General features: G+C 37.5%; 1 protein-coding gene across 1 annotated transcript in view; it reads right to left on the reverse strand.

Annotated features, from left to right (window-relative positions):
* Positions 1-1,869: 1,869 nt before the first annotated feature.
* ROCK1 (Rho associated coiled-coil containing protein kinase 1) overlaps positions 1,870-20,575 on the reverse strand; it is an 82,628-nt gene continuing 63,922 nt past the window's right edge. Inside the window, exons 27-33 of the mRNA XM_030965161.1 lie at positions 20,189-20,354; positions 13,904-13,974; positions 10,090-10,178; positions 8,901-8,979; positions 8,522-8,783; positions 7,548-7,755; positions 1,870-3,376 (exon numbers count right to left, since the gene is read on the reverse strand). Coding sequence (XP_030821021.1) covers positions 3,373-3,376; positions 7,548-7,755; positions 8,522-8,783; positions 8,901-8,979; positions 10,090-10,178; positions 13,904-13,974; positions 20,189-20,354 — 879 coding nt within the window. The 3' untranslated portion in view covers positions 1,870-3,372. The remainder of the gene's footprint in view (positions 3,377-7,547; positions 7,756-8,521; positions 8,784-8,900; positions 8,980-10,089; positions 10,179-13,903; positions 13,975-20,188; positions 20,355-20,575) is intronic.

Below are 20,575 nucleotides of genomic sequence, written 5' to 3' on the forward strand. Positions count from 1 at the left end.
CATTTTTTAAAATACATTAGAAAAATCCCAGCAGAGTTCACAAGCTCAGAGGGAAGCTCAGGGGCTGCCCCCTCCTCTCGCTGCATAATTCTCAATTTGCATCTGGCTACAGTCCCAGTGGCTACTGTAGGAAAATCCCACCTGTGGAGGAGGCCCTATCCTTTTATTACCAGGCTGTTTAGCTACAGTTAGCTACTCTTTCCATTTTCTTTCCTGTTGCCTTCAGCAGGAATAGGGAGGCTTGAAGAGATAATCAGATTTTTCACATTCTGCCAATGTCAGTAAACCTAATACAATCATTAAAAAATGAAAAGGTGGAGCCAAATCAACAACAACAACAAAAAATCATGTAAGAAAATGAACTTTTTGATTTCTCAAGCAGCTTGTAAAATTACACCTTCACCAGCATAAAGGCAGCCAGGGTGATTTATGCCGGCTCTTCACATCTTAAACGTTTCAGGTATCTTGATGACTTTCAGTTGAGATTGTAAGCATTACATTTCCTAACAGTAGAGACATTTGGCTGCTTTTTTTATTCAAAGTGTAGCTATTCCTGTAGATAGGCACCTTGCTTACAGTAAACAAGTGCCAACATCAGTGTACCAGAACACACAAACTGTAATTTGCACGTCTAGACTTTATTATTACAGCATTTTAGTTGCAATTTATCCCAGACACACAAGTCAATGTAATATTACACTTCATTATGTCTGCTGCTGCTTTCTCAAGCAAAAATCAGCATTAAAAAAAAAAACAAAACCTGCAGAACTTCAGCATTACTAAAACACTCTGGAAATGACAGTAGGTGCCAGTCTCTAGAGCAAAAACCATTTTTCCACAATCCCTCTTCTCACTAGTCACTAGCTATTCATAACAGGGCTTATGCTATTTTTCAGATTCATGAAATATGAAATTACAAGATACTACTATTTATTAATAAATTACTCAAGCAAAAGGTTTTGAGCCTGCAGAGGTAGCCAGTTACACATGAAAGAAAGCAGAAAAGCAATCCACAACCTAATCCAAGTCTGGAGAGACCACAGGCCTTTCCAACTGCTCCAAATTTCCTATTATAATGTACATATTTAAGTAAGATATGTTTGATCATCTTACTATATTTTTCCCTTCCCAGTATGTGACAGGAGATTAAAGCAGGTCCCAGTTATCTCTTATATTGCTTGACAAGCTCACTGTCAATGTGACTGGTGATCTGGAAGGTTGTCTTCAGTGTGCTCCAGCCACAGTTTTGATATGCCTGACATTTCAGATACAGCAAGCTCAACACAGAGGAACTTGCTGAAGTTACATCAGTGGCTTCTATTTATCTGTACTTCCCCGCTCTGTGACCTTCAAAGGACATACAATGATTCACATGTAATTTGGCCTTACTGCTCTATTGTTCTGCAGACCTTGGTGGATTCGCCAGGGAGATTTATGGACAGCTAGCTTCATGGGATGTACATGGCTGTTCCAAAAAAGCCCAAAAAGCCTCATCCCAAAACCCCCCACCAACAAAAACTGCCCTGTCTTTTGAACAGTGTTCACTCCCACAAATAAGTGCAATTTCTGAAACTCCAAACCTGCATCATGAAGGATGAAGCAATCACAAGGCCAGCTCAGGGTGGTGGTTGAATAATAAATAAAATTAGGCTACTACAGCAGGCCATGAGAATAAGGAAATTAAAACATTATTTAATATGGTATTTACTTATTCATGAGGAATAGTAAAAGAAAAAAAAAACCTTCCAGACTGCCCTGGGCATTATGATGCAAATGCACCTTGTACTTGGAAACTGTTGCAATGTCTGAATGCTTAGAAAGATGTATAAGCTGCAGTCAGGAGAAAACACCATGCCAGTCATTTTCAAATAGGTCTTTCCATAAATTACTTTATTTCTCATTAAATGAGCACAGAGTCATTACCATATTAATAACAGATATGTTTATTATTACATATCCATCAGTGCGGCTTTCAATACCACTTGAAACATGCAAATCGTCCTAAGGACGAATCAGTTTTCCAGTGCTTCTTATTTAATACACAACTGCAAAGCCATATAAATTATTGAGGAGGTATTTGGTTAAGAAATAAAATAAAATAAAACCATACTGCCCATACCATGAATGTATTCCTGCTACAAAGCAAGAGTCTGACAGCATTTACTGAAATTCCTGAATTTCACCCAGAGCTTTTTTGCCGGTTTTTTTTTCCTGCATTGCCTATTCATCTCTTGGCTTATGAACAAGAATCAGTCTTTCTTTGTAAGAGGAATTCTCACTCAAAGATTGTACTTAATTTAGAAATGCATCTAGCATCTACAATACTTCAACCAATTAAAGTTCAGTAAAAACTACTGATATGCAATAGCTTTTTAGAGGTTTCTTTTGTTTAGTTTTAGGTCTCTACATTTATCAACATGGCAATAATACAATTATCTCAAATTAAGGCACTAAAAGAACAATGTAAAACCAAGTAAAAGTGTTCTAAGAATAATTTACAGTTCAAACAGTGCATATAATTCTTAAATGTTTGTTAACTTAATGTACGTTATCACTTAAAATTGTAAGGCAATACATTATACAGTAATAGAAATGATGTACCCCAAAATATGCTTCCAAACTCGGTGGTTCTTTTTACTGTTAGTTTATAATGCCTCTAACAATAAAATAATTCGGTATGGCTTGGCAAAAATGCATAGATTAAAGGCAATTGCTTGTTTTCCCCCCTTTACAAACCTGCTGCATCAGTATTTTGTAAAGCATAATGCAAAATATTTAACACTTTGATCCATTCCATAGTGGGTGGTTAGCATTAAGGCTGTAGAGAACTCTGCAGTGAAGGCACTGAAGTTCAAGTGATAAGGCTTCATTTTAAGCTAGTTCTGCAGTCTTCAAGAGCACAACTTAAGAGTCTTGAAAGCAATTGCAGTCCTTCTCACTGAGAAACCTTCCTCTTCTACTCCGTTTCATATGCTCATCTTGACATAAATATCCCCTTCACAGGGTTAACAGTCTTTTTCTTTCACTGGTACGAAGAAAGTTGGCTGCGTTTCATTGTGACTGACAGGCTTTTTTGAAAAAATCCAGAAGGCAGCACCTTTTTTATATACCTAGCTAAGCTTTATTTGCTTTAACTTGCATTACATAGTAATAATTAATCTAATCTACCTTGAGGCAAACCCGCAATTAAACACCCTCAGCGTGCTTTTGTGCCAAAGCAAGGAGGAGACAGTAATAGCAATCTTAACCCTGAAGCCTGTGATAGTTATGTTGAAAGGAACAACAGCCCGTCTGCACTGCTCTGTGTGGTTAAAAAAAGCCCTGTTTCTCTGACTGCATCCCATGAGGTTCCATTAAGCACTGTACATGTGGTTAGCTGGAACAAAAAAGAAAACAGACAATTAATAACAAATATAAAAATTAGCTTCGTAAAACTTGTGTGTGTTTGCCAAGAGCCTCAGTGAAGAAAATACTTGATTTTAACAGAATTTTTTTTCAATTGACAAGGTACAATACTAACATCATACCTACATCATCTTCCACAAACTGTTCTCAGTTTCAAACGACATTAAGCAGACACAGAGATCAGACAGATGATATAATATTATTGCAGCTTTACAAGTAAGCAATCAAGAGTCAACAATCATGGGTGTATTCATGGCAAATGCAAGGTGACCCTCTTTCACTTGCAGGACAAAAAAAGGCTCTCTAGGCTAAGAGTACGCACATGCAGTTGCAGAGCTCATCTGATGCACAGAAATTTTGCTGCTTGGTCGTTTTCCTCTTCAAACATGCATTAACTTGACCAAGTGCCCAAGTCCAACTGTATTAAAACAAAAGATCTCAGCTGTGCTAATACAATGTGAATAAATCAGCAGACTGGAAGCTATAAAGTGTAGGTTCTGATCTTGAAGCAGTACTGCAAATGCCAGCCAGTTCATCATGAAGTTCTGATTCATTGTCATTAGTGATAAATTATTAAAATGAGGAACAGAACTTAGGATGAACAAATGTGCAAAGCTCCTTTCAATGGTTCTGAGACACCTCTCCATGAAGTCAAGGAAGCGCTGCCTACTGACTGCAAAGAAAGGTGGGTCAGACCCTGAATGAAATGTACTGAAATGTCTTCAAGCATGTGTTCAAGTCTGTATCCATTCAACAAAACAGTTAATGCCTGCTTACATGGTAGGACTCCATCACCGAGGGCAAGTTCTGCTATACTGTCTGACAAGAGAACAATTTTCAGATACTCAGTAAAAGCTAGACATGTATAAAAATCATAAAAATCATTGCTGCTTCTCTTATTCCCACACCTAGGTAAAGTGGTGAGGGAGGAGGAGAACTGCAGGATGCATGAGTTCATAGAGGCTGATCCAACAACTGACTGCCTCCTGAGAGGAAAAGAGCCTGGTGTTCCTCCGTTTTATCACCTCCCTGACCCCAGCAGAGCATCCTCCAACTTGCCTGTCCTCAGCTTTGGCCTTCACTGCACTTCTCAGTGCACTGATCTACTCACTACCTTGGCACAGTTAGTCTACATTTTTTTGACAGTCGGGAAAACGAATTGTGTACCTTCATGAAAGGGTCCAAAATTGATCATTTCAAACACTTACCTAGGATCCAAGGACAGAAAAGAAGGAAAAGAAGAAAGAGAGGGAAAATCCTCCCCTTTAAGTAGCAACAGGCTGTCAAATGAGCTCAGCTACTGTGCTGAGCTACCAGTTAAGTGTTCAGTATATAAGCTACACTGTGAATTTATTTAATAAGCCAAATTTAAATAGTGGTACATTAGAAGTGGATTTTCCTAAAATAAATCCATCACCTCCTTATTGTCAAACATATAAGACAGAATATGAAGTGGTATCAGGGCACAGGCTGAACATAGTCCATCAGAGCAGTACTTGTCTAGTTCACAGATACAACTCACAAAAAATTTGTCTGAGAAAACCACAAAAATGTCCACAGTGTAACTGCCAGAACGAAGAGTTCCAGCCTGGCCTTTTTCTAACGCTTCTTTGCTCAGTGGAACTCTGAATCTTTTCATTGTTTGTTCTCATTGCTCTGCAGGCACCATGCAGGCCCCACTGCACTCCAGTCAACCCAATGCCAGCTGTCAGATGGGGACAGAGTGTGTCACAAAGACACCCAGGGAGCTCCTCCAAGGGGCTCCACCTGCCTCTTGCAGACATCTCCAGGCAGCATGACAGGCAGGAGCACACACACACCCAGCACTCCTGCTGCTCATGCGCTGTGCCTCTCTAAATGGCTTATGCTCAACAGGACTCTTGCTCCACAATCAGTGACTACAATATGCAGCATTAAAACAGAGTTTCTTACAATTAATTATATGTTCTAAGAAGCTCTGTCAGTATTTGATATCATCAAGAAGCAAGGTATCAGTTATGTCATTATGGATTTGGGGTCAGTCTAGAAGAGTAATGTAAATGCTAACTGTTTGATCCATGTCACAGCTTGTCAGATAAATTCAAGAAGCTAAAGAGGTAAGATACCATGCAGGTATTAAATTCTGAATTGACAGAAAACCTAAGAGCTTTATTTCTTCCTAAGAACTTGGAAGATCTCCTTGGATGATGGAGAAAGGTGTGAGCAGAGGTTGTACACCAGGGCAGCTGGAGAAAATGCAAGGCTGCAGTATTTGGAACAGCTGATCTGACGTGACATCCACTTGTGCAAGATCATCACCATCACCCTTCCTCCTTTCATTCTTGAGGCTCTCCCCCAAACCTCTGTAACTTCTGAACCCAACAGAAAATCACAAGCTTTTCTTCTCTGGAGTTAGGGTTGTTTTTGTTATCATGCTTTGGGTTTTTTGGCTTTCCTTTAGGCAAAACATTCCTGGATTAATTTTCTGCTGAAAAACAGATCAGCTTGCTCTGGTAATCTGTGAAGCATGAACTGACACAAGATAAAGCTCAGGAATGAGCAGCTGTCCTCCTTCTGGTGCTGGTGAGCTATTGGACTCGTATCTTCAGGATCTTAAAAACAGAGTTTTAATAATGGTGTTTCTCTTTTTTTTTTTCAAAAGTTCCACTCCCTAGTTGTGCATTTCTGTGATTCTGTAACACTCTCAACAAGACAATGCTAACAGGATTAATAACAGCAATAGTCTGGATAACTTATGTCCCCAAACATACCCATTCCTTTAAGAGTTACTGTAAACTTTCAAATATCCAAATCTGTTCCTTCTCTGGCAGATTAGCTGCACACTTATCCTTGCTAAAGGCAACTCCAAACCAGGGCTTCCATTAAGACAGAGTGAAAAATAATCAATTAATTGATTTAAGAAAATGGATTTTTCTCCCATAAGAGCATGCATGAAAGCTGGTTATTACAGCTACCAGAGGACCTCTCAAGGATAAATGGAGAGCATACTCAGAATCAATTCTAAGAGCTTTTGGAAGAGAAAGTCTACAACTCTAAACATCTAAATGTGAAATAAAGAAGTATTGGGATTATCTTGAAGGTGATTATATATCACTGAATATATTACAATCTCAAAACTATGATCCCTGGGAGTGTTCAAGGCCAGGCTGGATGGGGCCCTGAGCAACCTGATCCACCGTGGCAGAGTGGGTTGGAACTAGATGATCCTTAAGGTTCCTTCCCACCCAAACCATTCTATCATCACTGACGTTTTAGGATGGAAGTGTTGGGGACAAGAAAATCAATGCCCTTTTTGCCTTTCAGATCTTTTCTCATCTGTTCCCTTCAAGGAGGATGTTTCATGATATACCCCATGTCTCCTTATATGCAAAAGTCTGCTTTTATTGCATTTCATGCCAGGAATGTTTGGTAGCCCTGCCAATCTGGGAAGACTCTTTCCTTACTGAGACACTATTTTCTACTCCATACTGTCAATTCATTTGGTTATTTGGGGAGAAAACAACACACATACTGTATCAGGAAGCTAATAAAGGTTAAAATCAGATTACAGCAACCTAAGCATTAAAAAAGTGTATTTTACATCATGTCCTGGTTAATGCATAGGGTCGCAAATAGTTTACAAAAACAACTGCTGGGATAGAAGACAACTGGGAATGAGTTAGCAGGGAGGAAGAATGGAATTAATACTTAACTGGCCTCACAACAAAAGAATTGGCCTAACAACAGACAGAATCTGTAAGTTTCTCATTTTAGCCCCATTTGCAGAAGACTTCTAGCATACACAAGCTCTGAGTCAATCCATGGATGGAATGACTGTGGATCACCCTTGCTGCTAAATGCCATTACTGACATATCCACTGAGCCTTGCCTTTAAACAGGAAGAAAAATGCAAGCAGCTCCCTCCCAAGCACTGGCAGGCCAGTTACCACCTCCATGCTACCTTTCCAAAAGTGAAGAGTTGATAAATTTACCATAATAACAGGAGAATTCTGCTCATTCCTTTGGGATTTGAGCAAAGATTTAGATCAGCAGTTTAGCAGCCGTAACTATGAAATTATTTCACAATTTCACATGGAATAGGACTTATAAACTGAGGGGTTTTTAGCCAAGAAGATCTGTAGTTTTTGTAGCTTATTTCTCACCTAGTTTTTCCAGAAGTATTTTTAACAACTTTTCGGAATGACTGGTTTGCTGAGGATCTTGTAGACAAAGTTCTAGGAGAAGCACGAACAAAAGAAGATGGTGGTGTCTTAGGGATCTTCTTTACTAAATGTGTCACCCACTTCTTCTGTTCATCTTGACAGGATGCCAACAAGAGCATATCTCTTGCTGAAGTTACATCATAACTCACTACAAGGAAAAAGGAGGAAGATGATTCAGTGAAAACCCGGGCTCCTTTTCAAAGTAAGAGTTATGACACACCAACTGTGCCACTGGAAAGAACAATGGCACCTATATGCATTCTTGTATTGCATTTGTTTATATATTTTTGGAAGACAACAAACAGCAGGGAGGATTATGAATATAATGTTTTTCACGATTTGTCATTCTGCATTAAGATTCTTGAGTCTAACATGAACATTGGAGAAATGAGAAACTTACACTAATTACAGTTTTAATAAGCTAGGAAGTTGTGTGGGTGCCTTATGGCCAAGTTCCAGAGTACATACCCTGAATGCTCCACTTCACAGCAGCACAGAGGAGAAACTTTTACTCCAGTCTGTGAGGTGCTGAAGAAACACTCTGCAAGGTCTCAGCAGTGCTTGCTGATGCAGCCACTGCAATTGTCCCTAGCATGGGTCAGGTGCAGAGGAAATGGTGTGGGCCCCAAGGGGCTGCCCAGTACTTGGGAACAAACCTCTAGGGAACCTTGTGCTCTCAGGGCCCTCAGCAGAGCTCCATCAGTTACACCATAGACCTCCCTACAGAGGTTTGCCGCAGCTGCCTGTTCATAAACACTGTAACAGCCTATTGCTTTAATAACAACTTCCACATCTAAAATCACTTCAGTTCTAAGTTTAATTTTAAACTGAAGTGCTTTTATTCACCTCCAGTAGTTCAGCAGGTTTGGCTTAACCACATGGATAACACAGAACAGAAAAAAACATGAGTATACCTTTGCATGGTGCAATTAATTCCTCCTTTTTATCCAAGTGGTCTCTGTGGCACTTCACATGGCATCTTCGACATTCTAGGGCAGCAGGGGGTTTAAAGACATGCCAGAGAGGTTTGGCACAGGCCTCACAGTTGGCTGGGAAGTGGTATAACGTGGGAATAAATTCATGGCCTTTGTGATTTAGAAAATTTGTCTTCTCTGCCGGCTGTACTGGTTCTACTTCCAAATCCTTCCTGCATTCCCCCTCATTAGCATAGAGAATCTGAAAAAGAACACTGCTGTGTTACTGTTGAAGCACTAAGTACTTTTATACCCTCTTCAAAGAAGCTACCACTTTTTCAAGAGAGTTAAATAGACAGGAGAATCTATTTATTTTTACCTGGAATATTTTAGGAATTTCTTCAGTTTCAGCTCTATATACATCTCCTTGAGTTACAGGCCGGACATGAAACAGCTTACTAGATTAGAAGAAACATTAATCAGAAATTGCTAAAAAGTTATGTATGGTTCAGAACAATTATCAAACTGCTTTGAAGTTCTCAGAAATTATGCAAGCAACAGAACCTACTTCAACACTGCAATATGATTTTGGGAACTAATTCATAAACCATACAGATTTTGTCTACCCACATAAGACCAAAATAATTCACAGCATGGAAAGAGGGTTATCTTACAATGCATTCAAGATCCATCATGGTAAATTTACTTAAGATAAAGGCATTCAAATACTTCCTCAAAACACCAGGAAATCTAACATTATTGCTAGAAAAAAATTAGTGAAAACCTGGATAAAAGTAACCATATTAAGTAGAATACTATCCAGTAGTTTTTTACTAAATCACGTTGATGAACAATCTATGCCAAAACATCACAAAAGGAAATCTGGGGCACCAGCTGTTGAAAAAACTATTTAAATTGGAACAAACATCATGTGAGTCAAGACTCAAGTCCACCTCTCCCAAGATCCTGTTTTCAACAGTGGCTGTAGCAGATGTTTATGAAAACAGAGTATGAAACAGTTCTAAGAAAAAATAACTCTTTTCCTGGTTATGAGCAATTGGCAGCTGAAGCACTTCCTGAGTTTCAGAGTCCTTCCAGACCACTGTAGTCCCTGATACATCTATTCATGAATTCTAAAACCTTTTTTCAATTACTATTCTGTAAGATCCCATAATGTCAATCAGCTGTTCAAACATCACAGTCATGTACCACTGAGGGGCTTCAGTGATATTTGATACAATTTTCCTCATGTATAACCAATGTAAGGGAATCACAATTAATATATTTTACCACTTTAAACAGAAAACAGCTGGAAAAATTAGAAATGCTTTGGACTAGAATAGCAATGATCCTTTCTCTTTTTCTCTAACTTATAGCAATCATAGGACAAAGTACTGTCCAAGTTCTGTTAATGGTACACTAAAATACAGATAGACATTTTCCAACTTGTATGGGAAATTAAAAATTTATGGAATTTTTATTTCAAGCTTCTGGATTTTCTATCTGCTATTTCACACACAACACTCTTTTGTCAATTTGTATCCAAAACTAACAATGACTTTACTTACTCTATATCTAGTACCATAGATGGATTAGACTGGTCCTTGTCTTTTTCGTCATTGTAGAACAGTATCTTTTTACTGCTCACCACCACATACTGTGGAAAGAAAGGGTAAAACAGTTGAAATCACATTTTAAAAAGCAATTAGTTATCCTAATATATCCACATGCACATATAAAGCCAGAGTAAATGAAAGGTTTCAAATTAACATCAGGAAATATTCAAATCATCCTGAAGGCAGCTACACTACAGACAGCTGTGCTGTGCTACAGTTGCAGTGACTGTATTGTTCCTGGATCACTCTAAAATGCTTGTGATGACTCTGCAAGTCCATCTGTACAAAAACTCACAAATTTCAGTTGCCACTGGCAGGTCACTAGGAAATTTACTGTATCACTGAGAGTGACAAAAAGCAAAAGCTATCACTTATTGATAATGTTGTAAAAAACTTCTCTAGTTCTACAGGCCTGCAGGACTCACTGGTACTTCACACCAAACTGCTGGTAGGCTAAAACAGAGTCCCATGACTCCTGCTATTTCCTACACACCCAATTTAATGGACTGGTAAAAGGAATCAGCAGAAACAGAGGTCTGGTACCCATGGATACACTGAGATAGTTAAGATCAAACACCTCTACCCTAAGCACGTCCCAGTAAATTCAAGACTGGAATTCCCTGCCTGCTGCTCTTCACTGGGAGTTGCCAGTCTAACATCTTTGCTGGAACTGTCCAGAAGTATAAGCTCAGTGACAGCTGTGGCTGTTCCCTCCCCGGAAGTTTGAAATGTTTTAGAAGGAACTGTAAGATACAAGACACTAAGGATGATTAAAAGGAGGTAAATTGTCTACACCGATCTCCAGATTCACATAAAATATAACCCAGAAGGACAGAAAAGCATGAGAGTGAATGCACCAATAGTTCATCTTGAGTCCAAGTACTGGCAGGTAACTGGATGGATTTCTGCACAACTGATAATTTGAATAAATGTCTACTCCTTCTATAAAGGGAGGTTTCAACCTCATTTTACACAGCACTTGAAGCTGACCTCAAAACCTGAGTATGAAAGTCCCCTTAAGTTTATACAACAGCATTTTTAAAATGTGCTGTGCAAAGTGTGAGCTACAGTTGTAAATCTCAATTACTGAAATGCATCTTAAAAAAGCCATGAAATGGCATTTTGTCACAATTCCTTAATAGAAAGCCTGATCAGCTTGAGTAAGTACTAAGTGTGAGCCTCCTGTGATTTTTCCCATTGAAGAAAAAGACTGTACTTCAATTCCTTTATCCACTCCAATAGCAAACTAATGCCTTTTTCATCTTTGAAGTGTGCACCTCCACCTTTCAGAGATAAGAGCAAGCTCTTCAAATGACAACTATCACAAATGCCAATTCTAACTGTAACGGAATTCAATTATCACACTACAGATAAGCCTTAGTGAAAGAACAACTTGACCTCATAAAAAAAAGTTATGCACAACAGTGTCAATATCCTGTTGTGAACATATAAAAAAAATCTTCTGACGGTAGTTCTGTTCTACAGTGGCTTTTGAAGGATATTTTATCATCTTCACTGGGGATGAAATGAAGCTCCAGAAAAAAATAAGGGTAACCTATTTCAGTGTTAGCTTTAGGTGTAACAAGTGTTTCTTCTCAAGTAAGATTTCCACGCTCACCCCTTTCTAACTTAAGCGAAATAAGTCAGAGGGAATCACGCAAAAACATCGGTACTACGGACATTTGAGACAGAAATGCAGCAGCTCAAGTTGTAACAATTCAGGCATCAATCCAATTACACTCCTAATATGATTTTGCTTTTCCTTTAATTTAATCTGGGCATGCCTATATTTGAGGTTGCATATACCTCTCACTTTAACAAAACTGAAACTGCAGGAGAATTAGGAAGAGAAGCACCTGAGGAAGCTGACCACCTCCCAGCTTGTTCAGCTACAACAGTAGCCGAAACAAGTGCAGTTCAGTTCAGGCAACAGAATGCACATGTGAGTGAACACAGTCCCTCACTATTGTGTCTCACTGATATGAGCCTCAGCTAGTTAAGGAACCTTATCAGTACAATTTATTTCATGACTGAGCCATCCATCTGCAGCTCAAATTCCTCCAAAGTGTGAGCGCATTCAAACTAGGGAAGTGTTGGAAAAGAATGGATTAAGTGCCTAAAATATCTTGAGGCAAGTAAAAATGCCTATACTGGGCATGCCTGAAGAAATTCTGATAGTCTTTCACTGGAGAAGCTGCATTTATCATGAGTTTAAAATTTCATTTGTCAGAGAATGCAAAAATAATCTCCATTTTTACAAAACAATCACAAAAGGGTACTTAGAAGCATTCTGACAGAAAAATGACACAGTATTTTATATAATCCAGAACAGAACAAAGCTACCTGACTTGTGCCAGGCACTGTCAATTCTATAACAAGAGGATTCAAGCAGCCCTAGCAATCAAACAGATCTACAGGAAGCATCTGCCATTTGGTTTTGTTCCTGGTGGTGAGCACCTTTTTTGTAGGTAAAGCACCTTCTCTTTCTGTATACTTTTGCTGTTAATATTGCTGGTTTTATTCTGCTTGTCTTAGTCTTGCTTTGTGCTTTTAGTAAACGGCTAACTCAACCCATAAATTCTGCTTTTGCTCCTCCCTTACTCAAAGGGGTGGGGGGAAGGTAGTTGAAATAGGGCAGAACTTATCACTCACTCCCAGCAAGCCAGAATAGGCGGTGGTTTTAACTTACAGACAAATCACCAAGGTCTGATATTGGTGTAAAAATAGGCAGGTCTGGAACTCCAACACTTGGAGTGTATAAAAGAAGGCCATGGACACCCACTGAAAATAGCAGTACTTCAAAGAAGGAGCACAGCAGCTAAAGACTCAATACAAACCCTCAAGTGCTTCTCTGACAGGAATCAATCCCTTCTCCTTTAAATTTTATAGGAATCATTTCCAGCTGTTGTAGAATGTGAATATAAATAGAAGCATTTGAGAAATACCTTTCAACAAGAATTAGAAAGTTACTTCAAAAGTGTGAATAATAACTCAGTAGTTCCCAGTAGCAGTCTTTTAATATAAGGAAGATGAAGGAAAATAAACTGTTTAATACAATTAGCTTTTAAATTTTTAAAAATTCTAGAGACCATGTTCACTTTTGTATTTAGTTGTTCTAAAAGATGATAAAAGGGGGGGAATTGAAAAGTCAGAAAAGATAATCAGAAACTGGTTCTAAGTATCTCAATTTGAACATTGGATGTTTCAAAGAAACAGATCATAACCTTTGCAGAGGCTAAACAAAATTGCTTTGCTTGGAGTGGGAATTCTGGCACAGAGATCCCGTTTCTTAGGGTAAATCAGTTTTTTTTTAAGAGAAACCTATCATTTTAAAGGTAAGGGAGACAGAAACATCCTTGGAAATCATATGTAGCAAGTTAGAGTGTGATGCACTCTTCCATGACCTTCAGAAAATTTAAGTGTGGTATTCCCTACTCTGTACTGTCAAGTTGCACAAAGAGGCTCTTTTTCAGTAACAGAATTATAAAGATGCTTACTCAAAGAAGAAACATGATTTTTAATGGTTCCAAGATGCTCATTGTAAAGCATTTCCTCCCCTGTTGCAAATTTGCATAACGTCATTACTAAAGGTTTCATACTGAACTTGAATTTTCTTGGGTTTTTTTTTTCTTCAATAATGTACATACACTAAATTACTCTTAATTATTTTGTTTGTTTCTTAAATACGAGTTGTAAAACCAATACACCACATGCCTAGAAACTTTTCCAAGGAAACTGAGGAAGAAAGAAAAAAAGGCATCTGTACCTGTTTCTTCCAGCCATGCCGCCTTATATTTCCCTTGTTTGGTACTGAAAGCCAACCTTCAAGTCTTGATTCTGGTTTTAAAAAATGCATATTTAATAATTCTGTGTATTTATAATAATAAAGCAGAACAGCACAAAAGCAAACTACTACTAGAAAGGAAGATGTACTACATGCAGTAATGGGCAATTACCTATTCAGCAATGCAGAATAAAAAGCACAGCTAAATAAAATGAAGATATAAGCATTTAATTCATGCTTCATCACAAGCCAACATCTGATTACACAGTTACTGCACAATAAAAGTAAAGCTGTTTTCCTTGATGCCAACATCTAACACTGTATGCAAATAGTTTGCAAAGAGCCAGGCAGGAAAGACTTTGCTTTGAAAATATATTACAGTTTAAATTAGGAGATTTTCAATGTAAACATAATTTAACATTCAGAGGGGCTGTATGAAAATACTCAGCAGGAAGATGCAGGAAGTAAAATAACTCAGATCCACATTTTCCACAGGAAACAAAAAAAGGAGAGAGAGCAAGCAAAGCTACATGGGTGTCCCATTACTCACAGAAGATAAGCATAGGAGATAATTAAATAAGGAATGCAGGAAGAATCAACTAGATATAAAGAATAAGAGACAAGTTTTTCAGCGAAAAATTATCCAAAGAGAAATATAATATCCTATTTTCCCACCATTAAACTACTGAAATAGTTTAGCATGATGCAAAAAAGGGCCACAGGAAATTAGCATTCTGCCTAATGTGGACTGTTGATTTAGAAAGCCCTTCCAGCTAACTGAGAGTGGCTTCTAAAATTTAAAATTATGAAGCAAGGTAATAGTAGCACTGAAAACTTCAAAAACATTAAGTTAAAATTTTCTGAAACATTCTCCACAACTATTTATGTCCTGAGGAGCTACTGGTTCCTTTTGTCCTTCAGGAATTACTCTGTGTGAGGTATATCCCAGCAAGTTCAGAAATGAATTCAAATGCATACAAGTTACTGTGCATATGCTTAGCTATATAGAATTACAATGGAACTGATGGCCTAGCAAGGGATTACAATTAGGCATGTAAAAATCCTTCTCACATCAGCCTTACAGCAGGCAATATTTAGAAATGGACTACACTTAGGAATATGGAATAATTTCCCATAATTTCTCCACAGAGAATGGCTTCAAAATACTGGAGGACCACTGAACTACTGATATCAACTGGAAGAAAAGCATGATAGCAAAACTCATTCCTGTAAAAAAACTTCCCAGAAAAGTGAAGGAGATTTGTACCTTCTGCCTTCTCACATCTGCATAAGAACTGTGGGGACTGGGGGGTAAGGACCCCACACCCCCCAACCCCACTCCCTCTGCTATCCCAGACTCTCCCCAGTTATTGATATTCAGTAGCTTTGGAAAATAAAACCTATTTCCTTGATGTCTACAGGCCTCACAGATATGGTTACCTTGTTTTGAATACTTTGATTAATTTTTACACTAAGAGAAGATTCTTCCATTTTTAGAAATTATAGAAACATCCTAGAACTCAGGTTTTCATTGCAAAACAAAGTGATGAATTGCTAATAAAAAACAAAGTATGGAAAACTGTCATTCAAAAGGAATGTAGGAAGGATGACTTGTTAAGAAAAGAAAAGAAAGCTTCTGTTGAAATTGTGGCATATGAAAATCTGGAAAGATCCAATGATGATGAATTTTAAACAATGCTTATAGGGACAGTATAAGTTTTTCTAGGTTTCCTTCTACTTCAGCATGTTCTGAAAACAATTTCAAAAGAAGTAGGAAGTAAATGAGGTATTTCAAATGAATCCGTCGACATTCTTTTCTGTCTACAACAAATCTATTTTAGGGAGCAAATTCTATTTTAATAAGGGACGATTTCTGAGCTGTGAATAACATCTTGCAGTTGAAAGTAACAGTTTCTGATCATCTTTTCAACAAAGCTAAAATTTGTCTGGAACCAAATGTACTCTTGAAAGGGTAGATGAGCTCCTTCATTCCAACCTCACCACAAAGGTTCCTCTCAAGTAATATTTATAGTGCATTTTCATTTCTCTTGACAGACTTAGCATAACTGCAAATGCTCATCTGGCCATTTCACAAATATTTGATCCAGAAGACTAATATTTATGAGTGTTCTGCTTAAGTAATTAAGAAAATATGGGCTATCTAGACTTAAAAAAAGAATCTTCCATTCCTGTTTTAAAAATAGGCTCGAAACTATTGCCTGACAACTCCCCTGTATTTTGGAAAAATACCAGAATTGATACCTCATATTTGCAATCCAGAAAGTCTAAGATAGGCCTCAAAAATATCTGATGGTTAGCTGGATCTAAATAGGATATGAAGAAAGAATTCCATAAAGGCTACAGATCTTGTAGTTATCTCTGAATATATTTTAAATGTAGATTTGTATTCCAAACATTTTCATGGCTAGTATCCAGACTACCAGGATTCATAGGGATTCAGCATGATAAGAGTGCTAACAGTAAGACTTCAATAAAATCACACAAGACAACCATGACTGTATGTGGGTGCTTTCAGTAACAGCAGAGCATCTCTTTCCAATGCTCAAGAATTCCTACTCCTAAGAGTCTTCCACAGCAACCAAAAACATGCAGATACTATCTTGCTGATTATTTCCTTTCTTCCAATTTGGATTTTTCCTTCTGCAGACTGCCCTACTATAATTTCATGTGGATTTCAGCAAGGATTTCTGACTGGATCTTGCTTTGGGGTTTATGCAGGCTGCTTCAGGAAATCCTATCTGAGTCCAATAAAACTGCTGGCTTAAATGCTCCACACATTCATTATTCCTATCTTTGTGCAAAACATGACAACATATGCTGTAAAATATTATGTGCTGCAGTTAAACCTGTAGGGCAGCTAAATTGCTTAAGTGATCCTGCCAATCAGATGAAAAGAAGCAATTCACAACAAGTTAAGTGCCCTGTAACAATTAGGAGAAAAAACCCTCACGTTCCTGATTATGTTCTGTCTTGGCAAAAAGGAATTCTGTTTACAATCATGCAAGTATAGAGACTCGCTAAGTCCAGCCAGGAGGAAGAGGCATTCCAAAGGCATAATTTAAAAGCAAATACCTCAGTTGTTTCAGCAAGGACTCTGTTAACAGTGGGGACACCAACTGAGATATGAGCTGCTATCTGAATCAATAATCAGGAGCGAGAGTTACAAAACATGCCTAGAATTGAATACAAGGAAAAACTTTCATCCACATAATCATCTTTCCCATGTAAGTGAGCAAGAGCCTGAGAATAGCCTGGATTGTGTAAAGGGGTCAATCCCCAACTTGGGAGAATATAAGTTGTCCTAGCAGCTACCAAAATTTGAGGGAATATTTAAGCCAATGGCAGACAGAAAACAGCTCCAAGAGAAATGCAGCTGTAAAGTGTGTTACCATGTGATTTCTCTGTGTCTATTTCTAAATAGAGACTTTTTTTTCCTTAACATTTTTTAAGTATAAAAATTTTTCTCAAACCAAAAACTGCCCATTGCCAGAATCATGACCATGGAATCATTCTTTTATACATGCTTCTATTATTTAGAGCCTTTGCCTTTAGAACTGGTGCACCAGCTATTGACCACTCATCACATCCAGCCCTTAAAAACAAGATGCTATTCAAGGTGCTCTGAAGGAATGGCCATGTTTGGGCTGTGGGAGTGATGGGAACTTGGCACACACTTGAAGACAATCAACATCATACAACAAAACTGTAGCAAATGAGCTGCTGCAATATGTCACCTTCTGGCTTGTACACTAATTACCTGGTTGGCAGGAAAAAACCTATGTGCTGGATAATTTCCTCTTTCTTTGGCATGGGCTATTTCTATTCTGAAGTCTGGCTGGGTTCTTTGTCATCTTTATAATGCTACTGCACTCCTTTTTCACCCTCTGCTTAGCTCTTTGACAAGTGTGTGAAATTTCACTACACTAATGTCACTTAATCTCCTTTAATTACCAAACTGCTTCTTATTCAGATCCTGATCAACCCAGAAACTCAGTCAAAAAAAAAACAAAAACAAAAACAAAGCAGCATGTAGGGACATGATCTAAATCTAGATAAGTCCTAATAATATGTATTAGAGGTCCTACCTGTATCAAACCAGCAGGACAACTGTAGTAAAAATCAGAGGCATGTGTAGAAAAAAGGGCAAAAAAGAGAAGAGAAATGAAAAGCTAACAAAAAAGAAATAGTTGAGGGCTAACAAGTAGACACCTCACCCAAGAACACCAGAACTGTCATGTTCTAATCAACAATGGGAATTACCAGCTGACTTGAAAAGATCTTGTACAGACTGAAATTTCTGCCCCAAAATGGAAGCAACAGATTAGGCAGCCAAAAGCCTGATGGCACACATCTCCAGAGGCAAAACTGAAAATAACCTTCCTTATTGAGGCAGACAAAGAAAGAGCTTTTTCCTACAGTCCATCCAAGATCTGGGACACAGTGGGGTCATACTGACACACTATTGCCTTTAAGAAAAAAAAAATAGGGAAGGTATCTACGGCCAGATGGAAGCATTCATGTTTTCCATATAATACACAACAGCCATCAAATGAAAATGGCTGAGAAGGGAAGTGAGAAAGTTCAAAACTACTTTTTTGAGTAGAATAAATCTGGTCTGTTTTGTTGCAGGAAAAAACCCTAAAGCTCTCAACTGAAAAGAGTTCAGAAATTTTCTACTAAAATTATGAACTACAATCTTCTTCAATTACAAGACGCTTAAAAACAATAAGGCTTGATTCCAATTTGTAATTTGAGGGGAGAAAAAATCCACTTTAATAAGAAAACCTCTCTGATTTCCTTTTTATCCCTGTTAAATGGAATACACTGAAAATTAGTATGTATGAGAAAAATTCCTGAGAAGTACTGATACCTCAGAAATACCAGAAGGAATTCCTAGCAGGTGATAGCTAAGGAAAAAAAAATGTTCCTTAACCAATCTAATAATTCAGAGAATTTCCAGTGGGAGTTTGCCTTGAAGATGCTGTCAAAAGACAAAATCTTTACAAGACGGCAATTTACAGATAAAACTCCAAAATGCAAAATGCTTCTTGAACAAAATGGAAGTTGCATATACCATTATCTGAACAAAAATCTATTTTAAAATTAAATTCATTACAGTATTAACTAAAAATAAAAATCTAAAAATACACTAGGGGAAGATAGGAAACATAAACAGACACAGAAAGGAGTAACTACATCAAAACATGTACTAAGACTGATAACCTACCTGAAATTTCAATCACTCTAAGACTCCTGGAAAAACTCTAGAATGTGGCAATTTGAGCAGCATGAAGTGCATTAACAGGAAAAGACACATCTAAAATTATTCTATTTACTTTATCTGACTATTCATCCACTGAAGTCATAAAATACCCAAAATAGTATTCTGGTTTTGTATGTCTAAAAATATTTTCCTACAATGAAATTCAGACTTATCAAAAATATATTGAAAAAAATCACAATGAATTCTAAAAATTACTTAACCATACAGAAAAAAGATATACCTAGCTATGATGTACAGAAATTGTCAAGCACACCTGATTACACTAAATTTTTTTCCTGTATTGAGATATACAGAAGCAAATCATGTGGAAGTACTGACTGATTACACTTTTCAAACTCTGGGGAAGGGGAGAGGTAAATAACTAACCAGTTTAACAGTGGCTCTCAAAGTACAGTGCCTGGTACTGATACATGGCTGGCTATGCTGTATTACATGTTCTTATTTTAATCTGCTAAATCAGAGTACCATACACCCATAAATTTATTATGGAAATTCCTCCAATTATTTTTCATATCAGCAATAATTGCCAGTTGTCACAGAGGGGCTACATGACTGAATAAGAAGAGATAAGACCAAGACAATTTTGCATTCAAGATATAAAATATAATAATGATGTTGTAGAAGTGTTGGCCCTGTCTTCTCTTCACCAAATACTGCACATTGTAATCACTATATTTGAAAAACAAGAGATGTAAAGATACTCCTTCCTCAAAAGTGCATACAAACAATGCTAATACCAAGCAATACAGTGGGAAGTGTGATGTGAGAAAAAATTAAGTTTTAAATATAAGCAACCTAGGTATGAAATAAAAAAAAAAGAAAGAAAGGAAGTGGAGATATGATACAGAATTAGACAGCCAGAAGACTTTAAGAAGCAATAACAAGTAATTGTTTGAAACAATACCTTCCAGAACAATGTGTATGCAACACAGCCAAGTAGTTCAAATCTGCTTTTCTCATACCTGAAAGATTTCCATCTGTTTCATCTGTCGGAAGACTGGCAACACTGGTAGAATCCATTCCTTGCTGGAGGTCCATGATTTTCCTTCGCAGTTGTTCTATGTCACTCTCTTTACTATCCAGCTGCATCTGGAGCTCATTCCTGTACGTAGATTCTTCTGCTAGTTGCTGTATTTATATACACACACATAGTTACTGTGTTACCAAAAACATGGCAGGCAAGTATTTTGAAAACAAAACTCATATCTATATCTACATCTACATCTATACATATCTATATATATATCTATACATATATATATCTATACATACACATACACACACATATATATGTGTGTACATATGTATGTATATATGTGTGTGTGTATATATATTCCACAGTATGATAA

The sequence above is a fragment of the Camarhynchus parvulus genome, chromosome 2 (assembly GCF_901933205.1).
Source record: "Camarhynchus parvulus chromosome 2, STF_HiC, whole genome shotgun sequence".
Taxonomy (NCBI): Eukaryota; Metazoa; Chordata; class Aves; order Passeriformes; family Thraupidae; genus Camarhynchus; species Camarhynchus parvulus.